Here is a 20,514-nt window from a genome sequence, read left to right as displayed (position 1 = left end):
TTTAAATAAATAAATTATCCTCACACCGGGACACCACTGTAGCGTGATTAAATAAAACGAGCGGTTCGAATTTATATACATATATTTATTTATAACTTTACAGTTCGGTACTCTCTTATCAACTAACTCTACTTCTAACATTGTTACCTATATATACCAAAAGTATTATGTTCGAGAAAATTCTGACGTAGTCCCACCTCTAATTCGCCTACGTGACCGGTTATTCTCTCTCGCACTCGATACATCGCGAAGCTTCGAGAAGGGTATTAGAGATGCAATGCAACCGTTACCTGGTCCATGCCGAGAGCATGTTCGTAACAATATATTAATTATATTAATTTCTTATGTTTAATTTGGACTATGAATGTACCATCCAAAAGCTGCACCATTCACCTTTAAAACGCATTTAGATTTTTGTCGGTAGGTCACTTGAATCAAAAGATATCGAACTTTTACCGTCGAGTTAATACAACTGACATTCAAAATCACCGGTCGCTTCAAGCGTTGTTTATGAGAGAACGGTTTATTCTACACAAAAAGTGCTAATAAACATGTTTGTTTAAAATTACCTCAGCTACATTTTTTATTTGAAACATTTTTTTCTGCGACGTACAGATTTTTAGTAAATCGATTTTTTCCGTTTACGGGAGGAAACTGGGGATAAGAGTCTTTTTGCATCTTTTTTGGGAACCCAAAATTGACCTTTTTAGCAAAATTCAGTTTTTTTTTTTTTTTTTTTTATTTAAACAAATATACCCGCATCAACCACTAAGGGTTATTAGCGGGGGGACATACACAAACAGTAAGATACATATTGTTGCATAAAAAAAAATATTTTTTACAATCTGGTATATAGTTTAGTCATTTTAAGATAACTTAATAAAGACTGTAAATTTGACGTTAGTATACTTTTTAAATTATCACTAAGGGCACACGCGATTCTTTCGTTCTGGTACACTGGACACTCAACAATTATATGTTTCACTGACAACTGAGTATTGCACTTGGTACACAACGGAGCAGCCTCCTGGTTGAAGATATGCTTGTGTGTAAGGAAAGTATGTCCTATTCGGAGTCGGTTAATGATGACTTGGTCTTTTCTATTATTTGGTAAGATGAGTTTGGTTCCTACTTGACTTAGACATTCTTTGAGTTTATTAGCAGTGTGATCCCAAGTAGTTTGCCACGCTCTGTATACGTGGGCTTTGATATTTACTTTGTGATCAGTCCAAGGCATTTGATTTATGATAGCAATACTTTGGTCGGTGGTTGCATTGCTTGCCAGAGAGTCCACTTCCTCATTACCACTTATTCCCATATGGGAAGGTACCCAGATAAAGGAAATATCTTTTTGTTGAGTCTGTAGATAAGATAACTCTTCTTTGATCTTGAGAAGTATGGCGTGAGTTGTATATAGCTGTTTTATTCCAAGTAATGCGCTCATTGAATCGGTGATGATAACAAATTTGCTTTCATTGATAGAACAACATTTTTTCACGGCCTGATGAATTGCCGTAAGTTCTCCGGTATATATACAACAATTTGTTGGGATTCGTATGGTAGACTTGACGTTTTCGTAGATGTAGGCTGCAGCATGTCCTTCATGACATTTGGAAGCATCAGTGAAGATTTGATGGGTTGTTGGGTATTTGGATATTAAATTTTTATAAGCTTGCTGTATAAGGAAAGGATGTGTTGAATGTTTCGGGAGTTCTTTTAGAGACGTGTCTATTTTTGGATGTTTAATCATCCAAGGAGGAACATTTACATGAATAGGCATAGTAAGACTGAACTGTTCTAAATTAAGACCAATACGTTTTATTCGTTCGGGAAATGGTAGTTTTTTTATTGCAATGTTTCTGTAAAGATCGGACGTTATATTTGTTCTGCAAAGTATTGTTGAGTAGGTTACGTTGCTGTTGTTTGCTGAAATTCTGGCAACGTAATTTAGTGATAGGAGTTGCCTTCGTTGGCTTAAGGACAGTTCATTAGCCAAAACTTGTAAGCTACTTACTGGACTAGTTCTTGTGGCACCTAAAACTAATCTTAAGCACATATTTTGAATGTAGTCAAGTTTTTTTAAAGATGTTTTGTTAGCAGTATCGTAGCATAAACAGCCGTAGTCTAGTTGTTCGTATGATTTTTAGGGTTCGGCGGCATTTTCGTCTCTGATGACTGGAGTATTTATAAATTTTAAACAACAGATTTTTAAGGATAAAATTATATTTTGAAAGAAAATACAGTACATTGTGAGAGTGTACTTACTGTGGAGGGCACTTTTATCGTAAAGGGTTGTATTAATTGTTGTATGTATTTGTTTTTCATTTAAATGTATCTTTGGATATTAAAAATTGTTACATAATGTTGATGTTGCTTCATCTAAAACTTATTAATGATTTAAAATATCTTGAGGAACGTGCCTAACTGGTGAGGGGCTTTAATACCTTTTGAACTTTTGTTTAAATTGTTATATTAATTGTATTTTTATTTAGAAAATACTATGCTCAATATGAAAGAGCAACAATTTATAGGTTTTGAGTTAAAATGTTTCTGATTATTTTACGTACAAAGTCCCTACAGAGTTATTGTTTCATCCGGTTTTTAAATTTAAACCATTTTTTCTATTTACAATTCAGTTTAAAAACACGATTTCACAATAACCATACAGGCGAATGATGTGTTGATTTTATGTATTTTTTACATTATATGGAATATACAATTACTTGTACGCAAATAGGGAGTAACAACAAGTGAATGTGTTTGATTTAAATTAATTTTTTTTGTTAAATTCAAGATTTTTGTTCATGACACATTATTTGGTACTGAGAGAAAGATATTCGTATTAATTATGGATTCAATGCGATTACAAATACAAAAAACCGAACAAAAATTCCATCGTCTTCCAATATTAGTTGTCATCATCAAATACTTTCCTATTTGATGGTTTTTGAACCTGCCTCTACTTGATGTTCTTGATAATCCCCTAAATTGAAGTTGCTTCTGTCCGATGAATAGGCTAATCAAAAATTCAAAGATGGTTTGGAAGTACTGTGTAACTTGTCTGCTCGATACACCAAAAAATACTACATGACTCTTGGCTTACAAAGTCGGAGGTTAGTCAGTAAATTTGGCTTTCGTCAAAGACCAAACGCAAACGCACAAAGAATGTTCTCTTTACGTATCAGCTTTTATAGTGAAGAGAGGCCTTGTCATAGAAATGGAACAGCAATTTCGCCCCTGGCGAACATAACCAGATATACGAAAATGGTTGCGTTTCGATTTAATTTGAGCTTCTTACCACTCCCTGACACGTCTTTCTGGGTCTTCCCGTCATCAGAGAGAGCTTGTAAGAAAACTCAAACTAAACCAAAACGAACCGACTACTCTGGCAATTATAGAAAAAATATAAATAACACGTGTCAGGGAGTGGTAAGAAGCTCAAATTAAATCGAAACGCAACCATTTTCATATATTTATCGTCCTTACTCTACGCAATGAGTACAAGAAAGATGGTAATTTATATGGGTAAATTGTTAATGCATAGTGGAATATAAATATTCCCAGCATCGCTCTTAATGGCTTGATTAAGCGTGAGTATACAATTTACTTTATTTGCTATCGACACATTTAACTTCATAACCAGATATATCTAAAGAATGCCCACCTGACAGTATGTAGCTTATATTGCAAGGAAAAGAACAAAAAAGAAGAGGTCAGGCCAGAAGAAGAATTTTGTGGCTCTATAAACTTAGAAATTGGTTTTTACTATCAACTACTAGACTAATTTAGAGAAGCCGCAAATAAAATGAAAATAGCGTGAGACGACAATATTAGTAGCGAATAGACATCTTTAAAAGAAGAGTCTCTCTCTCTCAGCACCAAATAAAATTTAGTATAATATAGTTTTTATTTTTGAAATATTCCATCCAAAATTTAAGCAATTATATCCGTTATTGTCAATCACTATGTTCCGGTTTCTTTTGATCTTTTCTTCAAAATCCAAAAGTCCAAACGATGTTTGTGTGGAATTATTTCATTGGTAAATACCTAGGATGCTACCTACGATTTTCTAGATGTCTTACTTGCTGTCGCTGCTATCACCGACTGATGATAGACCGCGACAGCAGAATGCAATAAATAAATGGAAAATAACTCAAAATAACACACTAATTTTCTATAAAAAAAACATATTATGATCTGATATAACGTAATAAATATATTCATGAGCATAAATTTGTACAGGAAAAAACATGTTTAGTCACTTTACTCAAGTGTTAAGAGTTCTATTAAAAATTAAAAATAATCTTTCTACTACTTTTGTTTATTTTTTTGTTTCTACAAGAAAGCTTCTCCTACAAAACCTTAAGTACTATGTTCGAAAGTTGCGGATCTATATGAAAGCTCTTTGGCATTTTAGTCTTATAATGTCTTAACAATCAACAATCTCTGCGACATCAACGACATGTGCTACTAGCAACCAGCATAGTTATAGTTTAGCAGCCGTGTTAATTTAGATCCACGAACGCTAGTGGCAGCGAATCAAGGGATCGAGAGAGTCGACAGATTCAGCTACCTCAGAACTACCCTTAACTAACAATAGAACCACGCTAAAGAAATTAGCTCTACTGTTTAGAGAAATAATGTCTCTCCTATGGTACCGTCAGCTGCAATTTAGTGGTTATTCTATTAGTTGTTTGCCCATTATGGGTCGTTTATTCGAATGCATGTCCATGATGATCTTCTATTAACACTTAAACGTTTCTGCTGTATTATTTGTAGTTTTGGGGGTGCTTTTAATCCCAATAGGCCTTTTTTAATACACAAGAATAAAAATTGCATGCCACTATACTCCTTGGTCAAAATAAAAGTCTTTGGAGTGTTATTATAATCGTTTTAATTTTCTTTTAAAAGGCAAAGTCTTCTTAAGAACATTTCCCCCATTCCGTATTATCTGCAGCAACTCGTCTGCATCCTTATCTTCGATGGATTTTAAGTCTGCCTCTAGTACGTCGTCTCACTGATTCTCATCGGTCAAATACTTTTCTCACCATCGTATCTTCCTCTCTTCTGATTGTATGTCCAATACATTCAGGCCCTCTTTAGTCCGTTATATTTAGCATTCCTTTGAGTTCCTCCTGTCAAACGTTTAAACCATCTTTTTGTTGGTCTGTACTAATCTCCAAGAGTTTCGGATCTGAACTCCATGGTACATGAGTATGTCATAACGATCCTCATAGAAAAATCAATAGTAATCGGCGTTTTTGAGGCAAAATTTAGACTGAGAAGATCAGAAAACCATATTGCAACCCATATACAAAATGCCTAAATTAAAACAAATATTTATTACGTCTGTTAAGGGTTTTGAAATCTCTTTGGTTATTTCTTTTAAAGTTTTGATCTAATATTATCAGGTCCTGGTGACTTTTTATTTTTTAAAGATTTTATTATTTCTTCAACCTCATTTTCAATATATTTTCTCGAAATTCAGTTGGATCAGGAATGATTTCTGCATATCCTTTTCCCAAATCGGTATAGTAGTCTACAAAGAAAGGAAGTTAAAAGAGAGATATGTAAGTGAAAAAAATTCTGTAAATTTTCAAAAAAAAATTTGGTTATAATGAGCCCCATTTACCAGATAAGATCATAAACTTGGAAATCTCATGAATGATGAAGTTAAGAGTTCAATTAAAGAAACTGAAAACAAAGTCGAATATTACTTGATGTAAGCCTACAAAATTGGAGGAATTGAAAAATGATGGATACAATGTTCAAGATTACGAAAACTGTAAAGAAAGAAAACGTGCTAAACGCGGTCCTGGTAAAAGAAGAACATCATGGCTGAAATATCTAAGACAATGGAACGAAAAATAGGCTACATCATTATTTAGAGCTGCTGTCAATAAATTCACGATAGCGAATATGGTAGCTAACATTATTTCCAACGCTCGATAATGGTCATGAATCTAGAAGAAGAAGGAGTAAAGAAAGAACTACTAACATCAGATCTAAACAACAGGAAACCTTGGATGCCTGATTAGATCCTGAAATTAATAGAAGAATGAACCTAATAGATAATGACATAAACAGTTAGATGTAGGTAAATGAATCAACCATTAAATTAGAAGGAAATTTAAAGAAGCGGAAGAACATGAACTCATACACAAATGGATAGTAATGGAATATCACAAAAAAAATCGGTTGCCTGTAAAGTCGGTTTTACGGGTGAAGATTTTACGTGACAAAGTCTTTTTCTCGGTAGAATATTTATTGATATGAATATTATTAAATTGCACAATAGGAACAAGGAATTGAATGAAAATAAGAATTGCACAAATTTAAACTATAGAAATATATTTTGTTTACTAAAACATTGTACATGTAAACTTAAACTTAACTAATTTCTATTCGAGTGATTTTGTTGAGGATAGGACGATGATAGGAGAAATATGAAATGAAAGGAAGTGTTTCTGCTGTAATGTGTCTTGAACGCCAAGAACGCTCGAGAAAGACAGAGACACAAGCACGGAAGCACGCACCGATTCAACGCGCCTAATTCTCTAGTGCTGCGCGCGCAGCGGACCGATCATGTTTGAGTGGGAGAGAGACGCAAGGCATTCGCCGGTCCGGCGGGCCTCTCTCTCGTTCGGTGACTCACTGTAACAGACGTGAGCGGGCGTTACACTTTTTCATGAATGACTCCGAGCCACAACCTAATTTAAGACGTTTTCACGTCAAAAACACTCGTCATACGTCACAATAAAAAATTCTTCTCATACCTAAAAGTAGAAACACACACTGCAACGTCTTGAACCAAAACCAGAAAACTACGAAAACTTTGTAGAATGAATAAAAAACGTGTCTAGGTAAGTTATCCCCAGGTGATGTAGACAAAAATATGTAACCGATATGTCCAACTAATCCGAAGAAATAATGAGATCATACGAAACCCTCCGTGCAGCTGACCCTTTTAGCCAAGAAACGGTCGACTGCGGAGCAACCGTACTCCAACAGCTCAGTAAAACCAGAAAAAAAGTGGATCGAAACTCTGGAAAAACGGATATGACACATTAGTAGCAAAATAGCATGGCACCTTGCTAAAAAACTTAGCCAAGGAAAACTTAGGAACATAAACCATTTTGCAAGGTTAGAGCAAACCAAGTCGCTACTTAACTTCTTGTGAATGGAAGAATTAAGAACCGATATAAGGACCCAAAAACTACAATAAGACTGATTCAGGGGACAAAAATCATCTAGGAATTTTACCATAGGAACCATTTACACTAAAAGCACTTCACGATGGTAGGGAACGGTCAAAAAATGGATCTTACAGCTCTATAACACGTACTGTAAAGCTTGCGAAATTCCAAAATTATGGAGAAGATCTAAAACACTAGCTTTGCTACATCCATGGAAGGAGTCACAAAATCCCAGTAGCTAGAAATCTATTTCCCTGTTGTATCATTTTTTTATACTATTCAAGACACTTATCTTGGCCAAAATAGAAAAAAAATGTTACAAGCAGCTCATCCCACAACAAATCGTGCGCCTGCCAAGTCCTCGCACTTACAGAACATATTGCAAAGGGCTTCGAAGAAAAACTTTAAAGAAAGAAGATCTGTCAGAAGCCTATGACACAGTAAGGCACAAGCCATTGTGATTCCACAAATTGTACGATTCTCTCAATGGAAATCGTTCAGTTAGGATCGTACATTCTTTTTTGTAAGACAGACATTTTCTCGTCATGCTGAAGGATAAGGTGGAGAGTAAAAGAACAACCTTTCACAAGGAAGTATTTTAGCAGCAGTGCTTTCCAATATAATATATTATATTGGAAAGCTAATATATGCAAACGACCGACCCACGCTGACCAAAACCAATCGCTTCCTTTATACTGACGATCTGATAATATGTGCTGAAGGAAAAAGTTTTTGAAGAAGTAGAAGAGAAACTCGAAACTGCCTTGAACACAATGTTTGCGTTCTACCTACAGAATTCCCTGAAACCCAATCCTTCTAAAACTAACTCTGTGTAATTCCAAATTGCAACTCCAAATAATAAATGAAGTTGAGACGGGAATACTGTCTCTCAAAGATAGAACAGTCTTTACTCCATGTGAAGTGTAATCCATAATAATAAATCCTACAGGGATGTATATTATCACCCATTATATTTAACATGTACTCAGAGGCAATTTTTCAAGGATTGTTTTAGAGACGACAGACAGAAGATTGATTGTCTTTGTTATTGAGATGCTCATATTTAATTTACGTGAGGTTGTTTTCATGTTATACCATAGACGTTGTATGTCGTCTTTGTTTTCTTCTATGACCATCATAAATAAACAAAAAAAGTAGAAACATGTACTAAATATCAGTAATTTTTAGATCCCGTACAAATATAACACTCAACACGTAGTATTTCTTATATCTTTGTATAGTACTATTATAACAATTTGTTCCTACTGGTGTTTGTGGTGCTAAAAGAATCGATCTAGTGCTACAAATAATCAGTAACGATACAATAACTGCTGCTAACTACTATTATCGTATAGTACGTAAATTTTGCCTTATTTAAACTTATCCCGTATATACACAGAGTGCAAGGATTCAGAATTCGATTGTGGAGAAGGACACTGTATCAGTCTCACGTACCGCTGTGACACATTCGATGACTGTTTGGATGGACGAGATGAACGAGACTGCGGTAAGTTTTCTATCAAAGAAACTTATAGACTACTGCTTGCCTATATATTTGTAGATCAAAGACATGTTGTGTCTGCCGTATCTTATAAATAAGTCTATAAGTTTTGTTAAATATGTATATTTTAGAAATGCTTCACTGAATGAGCTTCATTTTATTTGCTTTCATTTTTATGCACTTGGATATATTATATATGATATTTCTTATACTATTATGTACCTACATGTCTCAATACTAGTAAATAGAACTTAAAATACAAGACGTAAAATCTGACAATAATCTAAATACGATCGGACCTATTACAAAACCCTTACGAACCAAAATCGTCCAAGCCATTTCCTAGATAATTCCACACTTAAAACTCCCTCGGTATAAACCGAAACTTTTCCTTGTTTCTCTATTGTATTAGCCCAAAAGGATTTTAGGATTGGTTGTAGTGATTCGAATCTTAGATTTTTGTATATTGTTTCCGGAAGACCTATTATAAGCTTATATTTTAAATTTGACCATATTCCACCCGAAAAATTGGAGCACTTAGTTCCTCTATTTATATACCAAAGAATTTTCCGAGCAGAAATTTTCCGAACTTTCCGAAAATTTGTATGCAACGAAAAAAGGTGTCGTATTTTTATTACGTCATAATTTTGAGGATAACTTCAAATGTTTCATACCAAATTCTCAGTAATACTTTAAAACTCATATTCATAAGCATACATTTATGATATTCGTATGCCCACTAATTGCACAAACAACTTTTTATAGAAAATTTCTCCATTTTTAACATATAGGTGATAGTTTCTGGCATATTCAGGATAAAAGGTTGAGAAGTATGAGTCTGACGCATCGATTTTGAAATTTTTCAGCTGGAGAATGTTGCAATGATAGTTTTCAACGACTTTTCAGATACCTCTGTTCAAAAATCTAAGGTACGACTTGTGTAGAGCCTCTCGACTAAAGTCTTTAAAATTTCGAAGCTGTTTGGTCTGGCACAACTCGGTTATTTTCCACATCAACATGCACAGCAAGGAAATCTGAACATGTTAGAACATAATTATAATAATAATAACAATAAACCCAATCTAGACATCCAATATCTTACCGGGGGTTGCCAGGCATTTGCCGCAACTGAATATAAAGAACGGCATGACTCTGTAGGAAAGATCCTTCATCAAGAGGTAGCTTTTAAAATGGGACTTCTACAAACAAACCATCTCTCATATTATCAATACGTTTCTGAGAGTATACTTGAGAATGGCAACTACAAGCTATACTACAGACCAAACTGTAGCACATAATAGACCAGATCTCGTGCTAGTTAATAAACTAACGAAACAAATAACACTAATCGATGTGGCGATACCTAACAACAATAATGGGCGTGTTAAGTACAACGAAAAGATCGCCAAGTACACAGATCTGGAAATACAAATGGAGACAATGGAGAATCGAAAGTACCCAGACGATACCTATTATTCTTTCTAGCACTGGAGTCATTCCGAAGAACCTCCTAGAAAACATAATAAAACTGGGTCTAAATAAACATCTATATAAGATCATGCAGAAAGCTGTGCTACTTTCGACGTCCAGATGCGTGCGAAAATTTTTGGGAGATACAGTGACGTAAAAAGTCACCTAGGACTCGATAACATAGAAAGAGTCCCACCAGAGCTCAATCCTTTTGATACGGTAGGTATCTGAGATGAGTAATTTTTCCCCTTAGAGGGAGTGTGAGCCGTATGGCTAAATCTGGAAAAACCCAATCTGGAGAAACTTACAGAACCGAACTGATATAAAAAACATGCTGAATCGTATTTAAAAAGAAATAGTGAAAGTAGACTAGGCCATTTAGAAATTACACAAAGATTAGGACAAACAAGAACAGCAATCCGACAACTTAACTCAGTATGGTGGGATAGACACCTAAATATGAAGACAAAAACGCAGATTTATAAAACATTAGTGCGAAGTATTATGACATATGGGGCTGAAAATTGGATCATAAACAAGAAAAACAGCAGTAAGATAGTAGCAACAGAGATGGAATGCCTGCGAAGATGCTGCAGAGTAACAAGAATGGATAGGAGAAGTAATGACGAAATAAAGCAAAGAACATTAATAGAAACAGACATACTAACATATATAGAACAAAAAAGACTAAAGTGGTATGGACATGTAAGAAGAACTAGCGACAGCAGATGGATAAAGAGAATAACCGAATGGAGCCCCATAGGAAGGAGGAAAAGAGGACGACCCCGAAAATCCTGGAGGAACGAAGTAGACGACGCCATGAGTAAGAGAGGACTAAACGATGGAGAATGGAACAACAGAGAGAGATGGAAACGGTTGAGCGAGGGAAGGCAGTGAATACTATATATATATATATATATATATATATATATATATATATAGACTAGGCCATTACACATCTTAAAAATGACAAAGCAAAATCAGCTTGTCATCAGTACTCATCAGCTATCCATCTTAATATATTTTTTAGAATCTTTAAAAACCTGTACAAGGTTTTTACGTGAAATCAATTTTTTCAGTTATACTGGGGTTTTTAGCCACGACGAAATATTTACTAAAGTCTTAATGCTGATCAATAGGAAAATTTATAACATCGGGCGCATTTCTATGGCTTGGCTTAAAGCAGCATTTGTTGCAATTCCTAAGAAGCCAAATGCTAAGAGATAAGACCATGGACTAGCTCGTGAGTCACTTTCTTAAAAAGCATTTCTGAAAATAGTCATAGAATATATAAATGATGTGAAAAGATCCGTAGAGAATCAAATTTTGGTTTTAAGGATAAATTGGGCACCAAGAAGGAACTATTTTAATATAGGTCATAGTGTATTTATATCCATTCTACAGGTGTTCCGATATGACATAGGTATTGATGAATGCATTAGAATTATTAAAATCCTATATTGGAACCAGATGGCCGAAGTTCAAATCAACAAATCACTCTAGAAAACATGTAGCATTGAATTACAGTAAATGGAGTCATACGACACGGCTATTCTTGCTGATAATCTGCAAAATCTGCTAGTTTTCGTTACAAGCATAAAACGTAAAGGGCAGTACGGTATTCAAAATTAAAATTAACAAGACTAAACTTATTACACCTCAGCAAGCACATACAACCTCTATGACTGGACTAACATTAAGACATAGAAAAAAAAATAAAGATATATAAAGAAAGACAGGCGTAGAATACAACATGGCAAAGATGGTACAAAAAAATAGAATAGAGACCAAGGGTGTCAAAGAATAAAAAGGAATCGAGGATAATCCGAAGATAAACCGACCAAATGGACAGATAATCTAAAGAGAGTAATAAAAAATACTTGTGATAGGTTTCTCGTAGCCGAAAAACTTGACATGTCAGATCAAAACCAGTTATCTTTGGACATAAAGATAAAAAGTTATTAATTTTCTTTTTTTCTCTGTGTTATTATTAATTTTAAAAAAAGTTGTTTCGGTATTTTATTTTCATCTCTAGATTTCGATCATCCTGTTTGTTATTAACAATTTAAGCTATACCTCAAGTAGGGTGGAGTTTCTTATACTGCTTTAAAACTCAATATATATAATATTATAATACTCAATAATATTTGGGTCCTCATATAATTTAGTACCATTATTCCTGAACGGAATGGACACTCCACTAACATTATTTATAAAAATATTCAAGAGCATTGATCGCTTCTGGTGTACTAATAATTATTATATATGTCAGCCTTTGGGTCTTTATCATTTCAGCACAGTCACTAAATAAGGATAACTCGCTCGTTACATTAAGAACTAAGATTTGTGTTGTTTTATGGAAAGTATACCGAGGTGAAAAAAAATCCACTAAAAGAGCATTTCACTATTTTCTCAGGACCCTGCTCCGAGAATGAGTTCCAATGCGCTTTCGATCAATCCTGCATCGACGCATCTAAGCAATGCGATGGAGTCTCAGATTGCGGCGATAATTCCGACGAATCAGATTGTGAACGTACTCCAAGTCCGGTAAGATGTAACTCGCAGCAGTGGCGATGCGACGATGGTACCTGCATCGATGCCCACCGCCAATGTGATGGCGTCAACGACTGTCCAGATAACTCAGATGAGATTTCAGATTTGTGTCGTAAGTGAATTATTGATAATTTTTATTTGAAGTAATTTTTACTAAATGGAAACTTTTGGAGTTTTTGCAATATCTTACGTAAATGTCTTATTTTTAATGTTTGTGTTTTATTTTAACCAAATAGATTATATGGAATTAAAATAATGATCTTATAATATAGATCAATATATCAAACTGATATTAATATTATGATTAAACTTAATAGAAAACTTACACAGTTTTCACGTTAAGCGCTTCGAATTTTGCTACGTCGTACCTTCGACTCACTCTTTGTAATCTTTATCACAATTTCAAGGATCTCAGTCTCATGAGATCCCAGTTCAATTTAGTAGTAGGTACATTACTGTTCACTGCATTACTGTTGCTTCTAGTTGGAGACGGTATATTTATATCCTTGATAGTGACGTGATTCGCTGACGTCGAAGGTACCGCAATGATTATTTACGCTGGCTGCTGAATTAATGGATGAAGCGGACAGATTCTTGTGGTTGAGTAGAACTGGCTAAGTTGAAAGCAAACGATTGCTGTCACCTTTTTTATTGAGACAATTGGAGTGCTTTTTGATCTCAATTGCTTCGCGGATAATTCTTCTCTGCTATATATATATATATATATATATATATATATATATATATATATATATATATATATATATATATATATATATATATATATATATATATATATATATATTTAGGGATTCTACAGTATTCACTGCCTTCCCTCGCTCAACCGTTTCCATCTCTCTCTGTTGTTCCATTCTCCATCGTTTAGTCCTCTCTTACTCATGGCGTCGTGAACTTCGTTCCTCCAGGATTTTCGGGGTCGTCCTCTTTTCCTCCTTCCTATGGGGCTCCATTCGGTGATTCTCTTTATCCATCTGCTGTCGCTAGTTCTTCTTACATGTCCATACCACTTTGGTCTTTTTTGTTCTATATATGTTAGTATGTCTTCTCTGCTATATAATAATAATTCTCTCACAATTTATGCTTCAAAAGTACTTATTTTATTTTAAGATCCTACCCGAATTGTATGTTTGATACGTTTCTTTTATTCGCGCCACCATGTGCGATTTAATATTTGTAAAAATAAAAAATAATGGCAAAGCAAACGCATCTGATTAAAACTGTTCACATGCTATTTTAATTAACAAACTAATATCAGATGAGATTTTAGCGTTATTAGTATTTTGTTTTAAATCTGTGATACTGCTTATAATATGGATTTAATCCCTTCCGGCAAAATTCGATCAAAATGGCTGGAATATCGCCATTTTGATACATAATGTATTACTCCTATACTATGAAATATATATATATATATATATATATATATATATATATATATATATATATATATATATATAGGGTTATTGATTAATGTAATAAAGCTCAGTATATCGCTATGATAGCAATAAAAGTTAAGTACAAAAATTTTAGGCAACTTTGAGGTTAACATTACAAAATTACTTGTCACCTACTATAACTGTCACCCAATAGCATACAACAAGGTTACTATTAAACATTAGCAATAACTGAAGAGTCTCGGGAGAAAACCATGAATGTCACACAAAAACTAAAATATGTATATATATATATATTCGGTTTTTTATAACGTCTTACGACGTTGTCCGACTCCCAAACGCCACTGTATTCTGTCTTGAGTTAGGTTTTCGTCCAGATTTCGAGCGCTAATCGCTTTCCTAACTCCCAGGTTCCAGCTCTGTGGTGGTCTTCCTCGTTTCCTCTTCTCTGGGGGTTGCCACATCATCGTTTTTTTAGGCAATCTTTCGTCCCCCATTCGGCTCACATGCCCATACCATATGAGCTGTTTTCTCTCAATATCCTCAACTATAGTGCCCTCTATACCCATTTGTTGTTTTATCACTTCATTCCGTATTCTGTCGGCTCTTGATATTCTCATCGATCTTCTGATGGCATCCATTTCCGTGGCTTCGACCTTTTTCTTATATTTTTCGGTTATTCTCCATGTCTCAGCTCCATAAAGTAGGCTAGTTTTAACCATTGTCTCATAGATGTTCCATTTTCTTTTCTTTGCTCTTTACTCTTCTCTTTACTCCATAGAATTCCGTTCAAACATGCTATAGCTCTTTGTGCTTGTACAATTCGATGTTCTATTTCTCGTTCGTCTTTTCCACTACGGTCGAAGATGACGCCCAGGTATTTATATTCGTTGCATGGATTTATTTTTTGATTGTCATCGATATCGAGTTGTTCTGCTTCAGCTCCAATTGAGAGGTATTTTGTCTTTTCTAAATTGATATTTAATTCCCATTTCTGGTATTCTTCAATTAGTTTTCTAAGCATGTATTCCATGTCATCTTTGTCATTTGAGATCACCACCTGATCATCTGCAAACTGTAAAGTATATATGTAATCCTGATCGTTCAATTGTATACCCATTCCTTTGACTTTCCTTTTCCATTGTTTCAGAGCTGCAGAGATATAAATCTTAAATAGAGTCGGAGAGATACAACATCCTTGTCTGAGACCCTTAGTAACTGCAAATTTTTCAGCTAAGAGGTTTCCGAATTTCATTTGGGAGTTTGAACCATAATATAGATCTTTGAGAGCACTAACCAATGTTTGATGTATGTTTGATGTGCCCAGGACTTCAAATAGTTTAGTTAGCGGGACTGTGTCATATGCCTTCTCAAGATCTACAAAAGTCATATGTAACTCTCTATTTGTCACAATTTTCTTTTCTATAATTTGTTTAAGACAGAAGATGTTATCTGTACATGAACGACCTGCTCTAAATCCTCCTTGTTCTTCGTCTTCAGACGATTGATAATCTTCCTCTATCAGGTCCCGTAGTATTCGACCGTATAGTCGACTCATTGAACTTGTGACCGATATCCCTCTATAGTTTTTACAATTTCTCCTGTCACCTTTTTTATATATTGGGGTCATATATGCTGTTTTCCATTCATCTGGTGTTGGATGTCCATTAATATATTCGTTAAATATCACCGTGATCATTCTGTGTAATTTCTCTGAGCCATTCTTTATTAATTCCGTAGTTACTCCCTCTGGTCCACTTGCTTTCCCATTCTTCATCCCTGCTATAGCTTTTTGAACTATGTTGATGTCTATGGTAATATGCTCTCCCAGAATTTCGATTCTTGATGAATTCATATCTTCTTTAAATTCGTCTCTGTTCTCATTTAATCGATGTTTGTAATAATGTGTCCAATCCTCGGGATTTATGGGATTTAGAATCACTTTCTCTTTAGTCGGCTTCTTAACAGAGTTTATAAACTTCCACGCCTCAGTGCATTGTCGTCCTCCAATATAAGATTCTATCTCTCTGCACCTTCTATCCCACATCTCATTTCTGGAGGTCATAACTATCTTTCTAGTTTTCTTCTTCATTTCATTGTATCGGTCTTTGTCTACGTCATCTTTTGTATTCAACCACTTATGGTATAATCTTTTCTTTTCTGTTACCGCATTTTCGACGTCTTCATTCCACCAAAGCTTGTTACTAATTTTATTTTGTTTGATTCCTAAGACCTCCTGTGCTGTTTGATGAATACTTGATATTATGTTCTCATATATGTATTTGGTATTTGTTAGGCACTAAAATATGTGCCTGATATATTATATTCCAAAACATTTATAATTAACATTTACTACTAAAAGCTAGTAGGTACTTAAAACCAATGAAACAAACAGTTTTTGTAAAAAATAGGAAAACATCAGTCAGTGTCAATCTTTTATGGACGAAAATCATGAAGGTCCAGGTGCGTTTCTTTTCTGAGCCAAACGTTTCTTCATTATAACAGGCTTCAATTCCTCAAGATTTGAATTATTGACAGTTCCTTTGTTGTTGTTTTTATCTCCATGTCATGAGGTATACCCATGTACATTTCTTTTGCTTGTTCGGATTCGTAAAAACTTTGGCAAAAACATTATGACAATTTATGCGACTTTTTAGCTTGAGCGGAAGAACGGATGGAGTCCTCAAGTTTGCTTCCATTATATCAATCTAGGTGAAATACAGTGCGAACATAAGTATTAACACACATCACCTCTTTAATTTTTTGCATAGCAAAAGGAGCTTTTTTGACATATATCTATCGTTAACCAATTCAGTCCATCCCTTGATGAAATACTGAGATACTTAAATTACATTAAATGGGACAGGCTTTGTGCGAGAAGCTATAATATTTTCCTCCCAATCAGCTGGCGTTTCCATTCTGTTTTTAAGGTTAATAACGCCCATATTTTTATCGCACTCAAGGTACGAATGGCCTCTAACGGGATATGATATTGTAATGGATTGAAGACGTTTTACTACTGATACCATGTAATGAATAAACCTTGTCCACCTGCTCCGTCACAGAAAATGTGTAGATGTTGAACAATTGGAGACAAATGATGCATAATAAAATCGAAAAGAAACGAATACACTTCATCTGATCCCTTTTTCGCAATAAACTGTGGATATGTATAAAAATAAGAATCAGCGTTTGATAACACATGGATGTTAAAAGAGTAAATCGAGATCTGTCGGCGGTAGTATACATCATTGGTGGAGATATTCGGCAAGGAAACATTTTTTTGGAAGTCTATAGCTATAGCTTCATAAATCTTTTCTGTTCGTGCCCTTCTTTTGCTTTCTTTTTTCCTGTCATAAAACGCTTGAGCCATACAAAGATGGAGCTCTCTAAGTGCTTTTAATTTAGTTATTTCAGTACGTCCACTTTTCTGGTCTGTTTCAGCTGCTTTCATTTTTGCAGTAATTTCGTCACATTGACTGCAGGTATCCGATCGCGGATAACCGAAACTAATGTTATATTTTTGTCTAAAAATTTCTCTGTAACTTTGATAAGAAATTATAACTTCCGGATATTTTTCTTTAAACAGAGAAAACTTTTCATTATATTTAAAGTTTCAGGCAAGTAGGTTTTACCTTTATTCTCATGTAAGCTATAGTGACTACTTCTTGATTTAAATGACTGAATATGCTTGTGAACACTATTAACACTACTCAGCTTCAGTTTGTTATAATTTATTCCGCCACTTTTATCTTTAGGAGTCGTGCCAGACTGCTTTAACTCTTTCTGTAGATGTTGAATTTTTGCCCCTGTAATACCATGAACTGCACGAAAAAACTTGGCACAAACTTGTACTTTGTACCGTTCGCGTCATAAAAAACTGGTACAACTCTTATTACCGAAAATCATGTTTTTCAAGTTGTGTAAGTTGATCTTGTCACATGTGTCATTCTAATTTCTAGGGCACTGTTGCCAGTTCAACGAAAATATTATATGAAATCAGCTAAAAGCAGGGCTGTGTGACAGACCGCCAGTTTTGAGTATTCTAAAAACTAAAACATCGAGCATTCTCGATCAGTCAGTCACATTAAATTTGTTTAAGCATGCATCCTAAAAAATTCTCATATTAATTTTGTAATTTTTCATTATCTCAATTAAGTACTCATACCTTGATTTGTGTTTTATTATGATTTATGAAAATATTGCAATTCAAATATAGTGATAGATAAAATCAATCTAGACATAACTTTAAATTATTATAATAAAACATTACAGCGATGTATTAGATTGTAACTGTCACTTTATAATCTACGTAGGATAAAGTATAATGTTAGTTTTTGTTAATGTTATCGTTCATATAATAAATAATAAATTAATCTTGGTAGTTGGCCTGTGACTAAACTTATTGGTACAAAATACAGTTCGTGTTCGGTAGCTAATTGAAGTAAAAAATTAGGTACAGTAGATGCATTCCAATGTTCCCTGTGCCAATAATCTAGGTTTAAAGATTCTTCAAATATTTTGGATATTAGCTGAACCCTATCTCTGGTTATTAAATTTATTAAATACGGTTTTTTGTTGTTAATGATAAAAATAATACCTATCTAATAATAACTTTATTTTTTTTTAATTAGATTTAGTGCAATTCCGTTATCTGTGATGGCAACAGCGAATTAATTCACGAACCACTGTATCCAGTCTGAACCCAGGTTTACATTGGGAAAAAAAAGTGTACCAATTTTATATGACGGGAAGTGTACTTCGTAATGTTTTTTCTCATCCTCAGCATACACTGTACATATAGGCTGCATCATGATATATTGCATCATGTACATTTTTGGCCCTAGATCGCCGCCTCTGTACGTTTACTAATGATATAAGAGAACACAATGAATTAAAATGATTTAAAATTCTTTGTCTATTCATTTCATTTACTGTGTGACAACACTTCAAGCGTTTGCATTTGCAGAATTCACTTAACTCGTGTGACTGAAGCTTCATTTTTTTCATGACTTCGTATAACCGGCCCATTTTCACTCTCTTTTAAGTGGATATGTTTCCACTATCTGCCGTAATTGTTTTAAATAAATTAACTAACCAAACAGAACTGTACAAGCACGTGGTTATAACGATGTATTTACTACACTGACACGACCGTTTGCAAGACAAGGATGCCAATTATATTTTCTGGCGGTGCTGAGTGAGAGTCAGTGATTCAGTCGTTTACGCGCGGACGTGCACGGTTTTCTACCAATATAGGGTATTTAAAAACTGTAATTGAAGAGCCGAATTGAAGATTGTTGGGAAGACGCTGAAGATCGAGTGGCTTTCGTACTGGTCGTTCTTGTATAGACAATGTATTCTGCCTAAAACAAACAATAGAAAAGCGTTTGGAACATAATATGGAGACACACATGGTATTTATTGATCTTCAAAAAGCGTATGACAGTGTCCCATTAGCCAAGCTATGGCAGGTGCTAGAAGACAAGAATATTCCACCGATTTACATTAATGCTGTAAGGGAGTTGTACGATGATATGACGAGTGTAATAAAGATTGGACAAAAAGTGACAAAAAAGATAAAAGTGACCAAAGGACTTCGCCAAGGCTGCTGCATTGCACCTACACTCTTTAAGATTTATTTGGAGGGGGTTTTGGATATTTGGAAAAGAAAATGTGAACCTATGGGTGTTAAAATTGGAGACCATACACTGTACAGCTTGCATTTTGCTGATGACCAAGTAATACTTACAGAAGATCAAGATGATATCCACTACATGTTACGAAAAATAGATGAAGAATATACTTGTGGGGCTTATCAATTAATCCATCAAAAACAGAGTACGTAGTAGTGGGAGGTGAAGGAAAGCACTTAGAACTAGGAAGCAAACAAATTCAAAATACTGATAGCTATAAATATCTCGGTGTAAACATTACAAACAATGGTCGGAATACAAAAGAAATAGCTACTAGAATTGGTCAAGGAAATTCAGCAATACGTCAACTGAATAGTATACTTTGAAACAACCACATCACCCGAAACGCAAAAATTAGGATATACAAAAGTATCATAGAAAGCATTGCTACATATGGTTCAGAGCTTTGGGTAATAAATAAAAATGACGCTTCCAAAATAAAAGCAATGGAAATGAATTATTGGAGAAGATGTTGCCAACTCACTAGAAGAGATAGAGTAAGGAATACTGAAATCAGAGAGCGTATGGGCATAGACATTGACGTCCTGGAAACTATAGAATGCAAAAGGTTGAAATGGTATGGTCATGTAGAAAGGATGAATGATCAACGATGGCCAAAGAGAATGTTACAGTGGATCCCCACCAACCGCAGGAAAAAGGGAAGACCAAGAAGATCGTGGAGA

At 34.6% G+C, this 20,514-nt stretch overlaps 1 protein-coding gene across 29 annotated transcripts in view; it reads left to right on the top strand.

The window, feature by feature from the left end:
- The window catches only part of trol (terribly reduced optic lobes), a 1,082,793-nt gene that overhangs the window by 939,598 nt on the left and 122,681 nt on the right, over window positions 1-20,514 (top strand). For 26 of the 29 annotated variants that reach the window (XM_072534000.1, XM_072533999.1, XM_072534008.1 and 23 more), the window contains 2 exons: window positions 8,596-8,703; window positions 12,584-12,832. In XM_072534000.1, coding sequence (XP_072390101.1) covers window positions 8,596-8,703; window positions 12,584-12,832 — 357 coding nt within the window. The remainder of the gene's footprint in view (window positions 1-8,595; window positions 8,704-12,583; window positions 12,833-20,514) is intronic. The other 3 variants (XM_072534009.1, XM_072534002.1, XM_072534018.1) reach the window with 1 other exon arrangement.

Source organism: Diabrotica undecimpunctata, chromosome 6 (assembly GCF_040954645.1).
Source record: "Diabrotica undecimpunctata isolate CICGRU chromosome 6, icDiaUnde3, whole genome shotgun sequence".
In the NCBI taxonomy this organism is placed as follows: domain Eukaryota; kingdom Metazoa; phylum Arthropoda; class Insecta; order Coleoptera; family Chrysomelidae; genus Diabrotica; species Diabrotica undecimpunctata.
The sequence above is the reverse complement of the archived record's forward strand: the minus strand, read 5'-3'. Positions and strand labels throughout refer to the sequence as shown.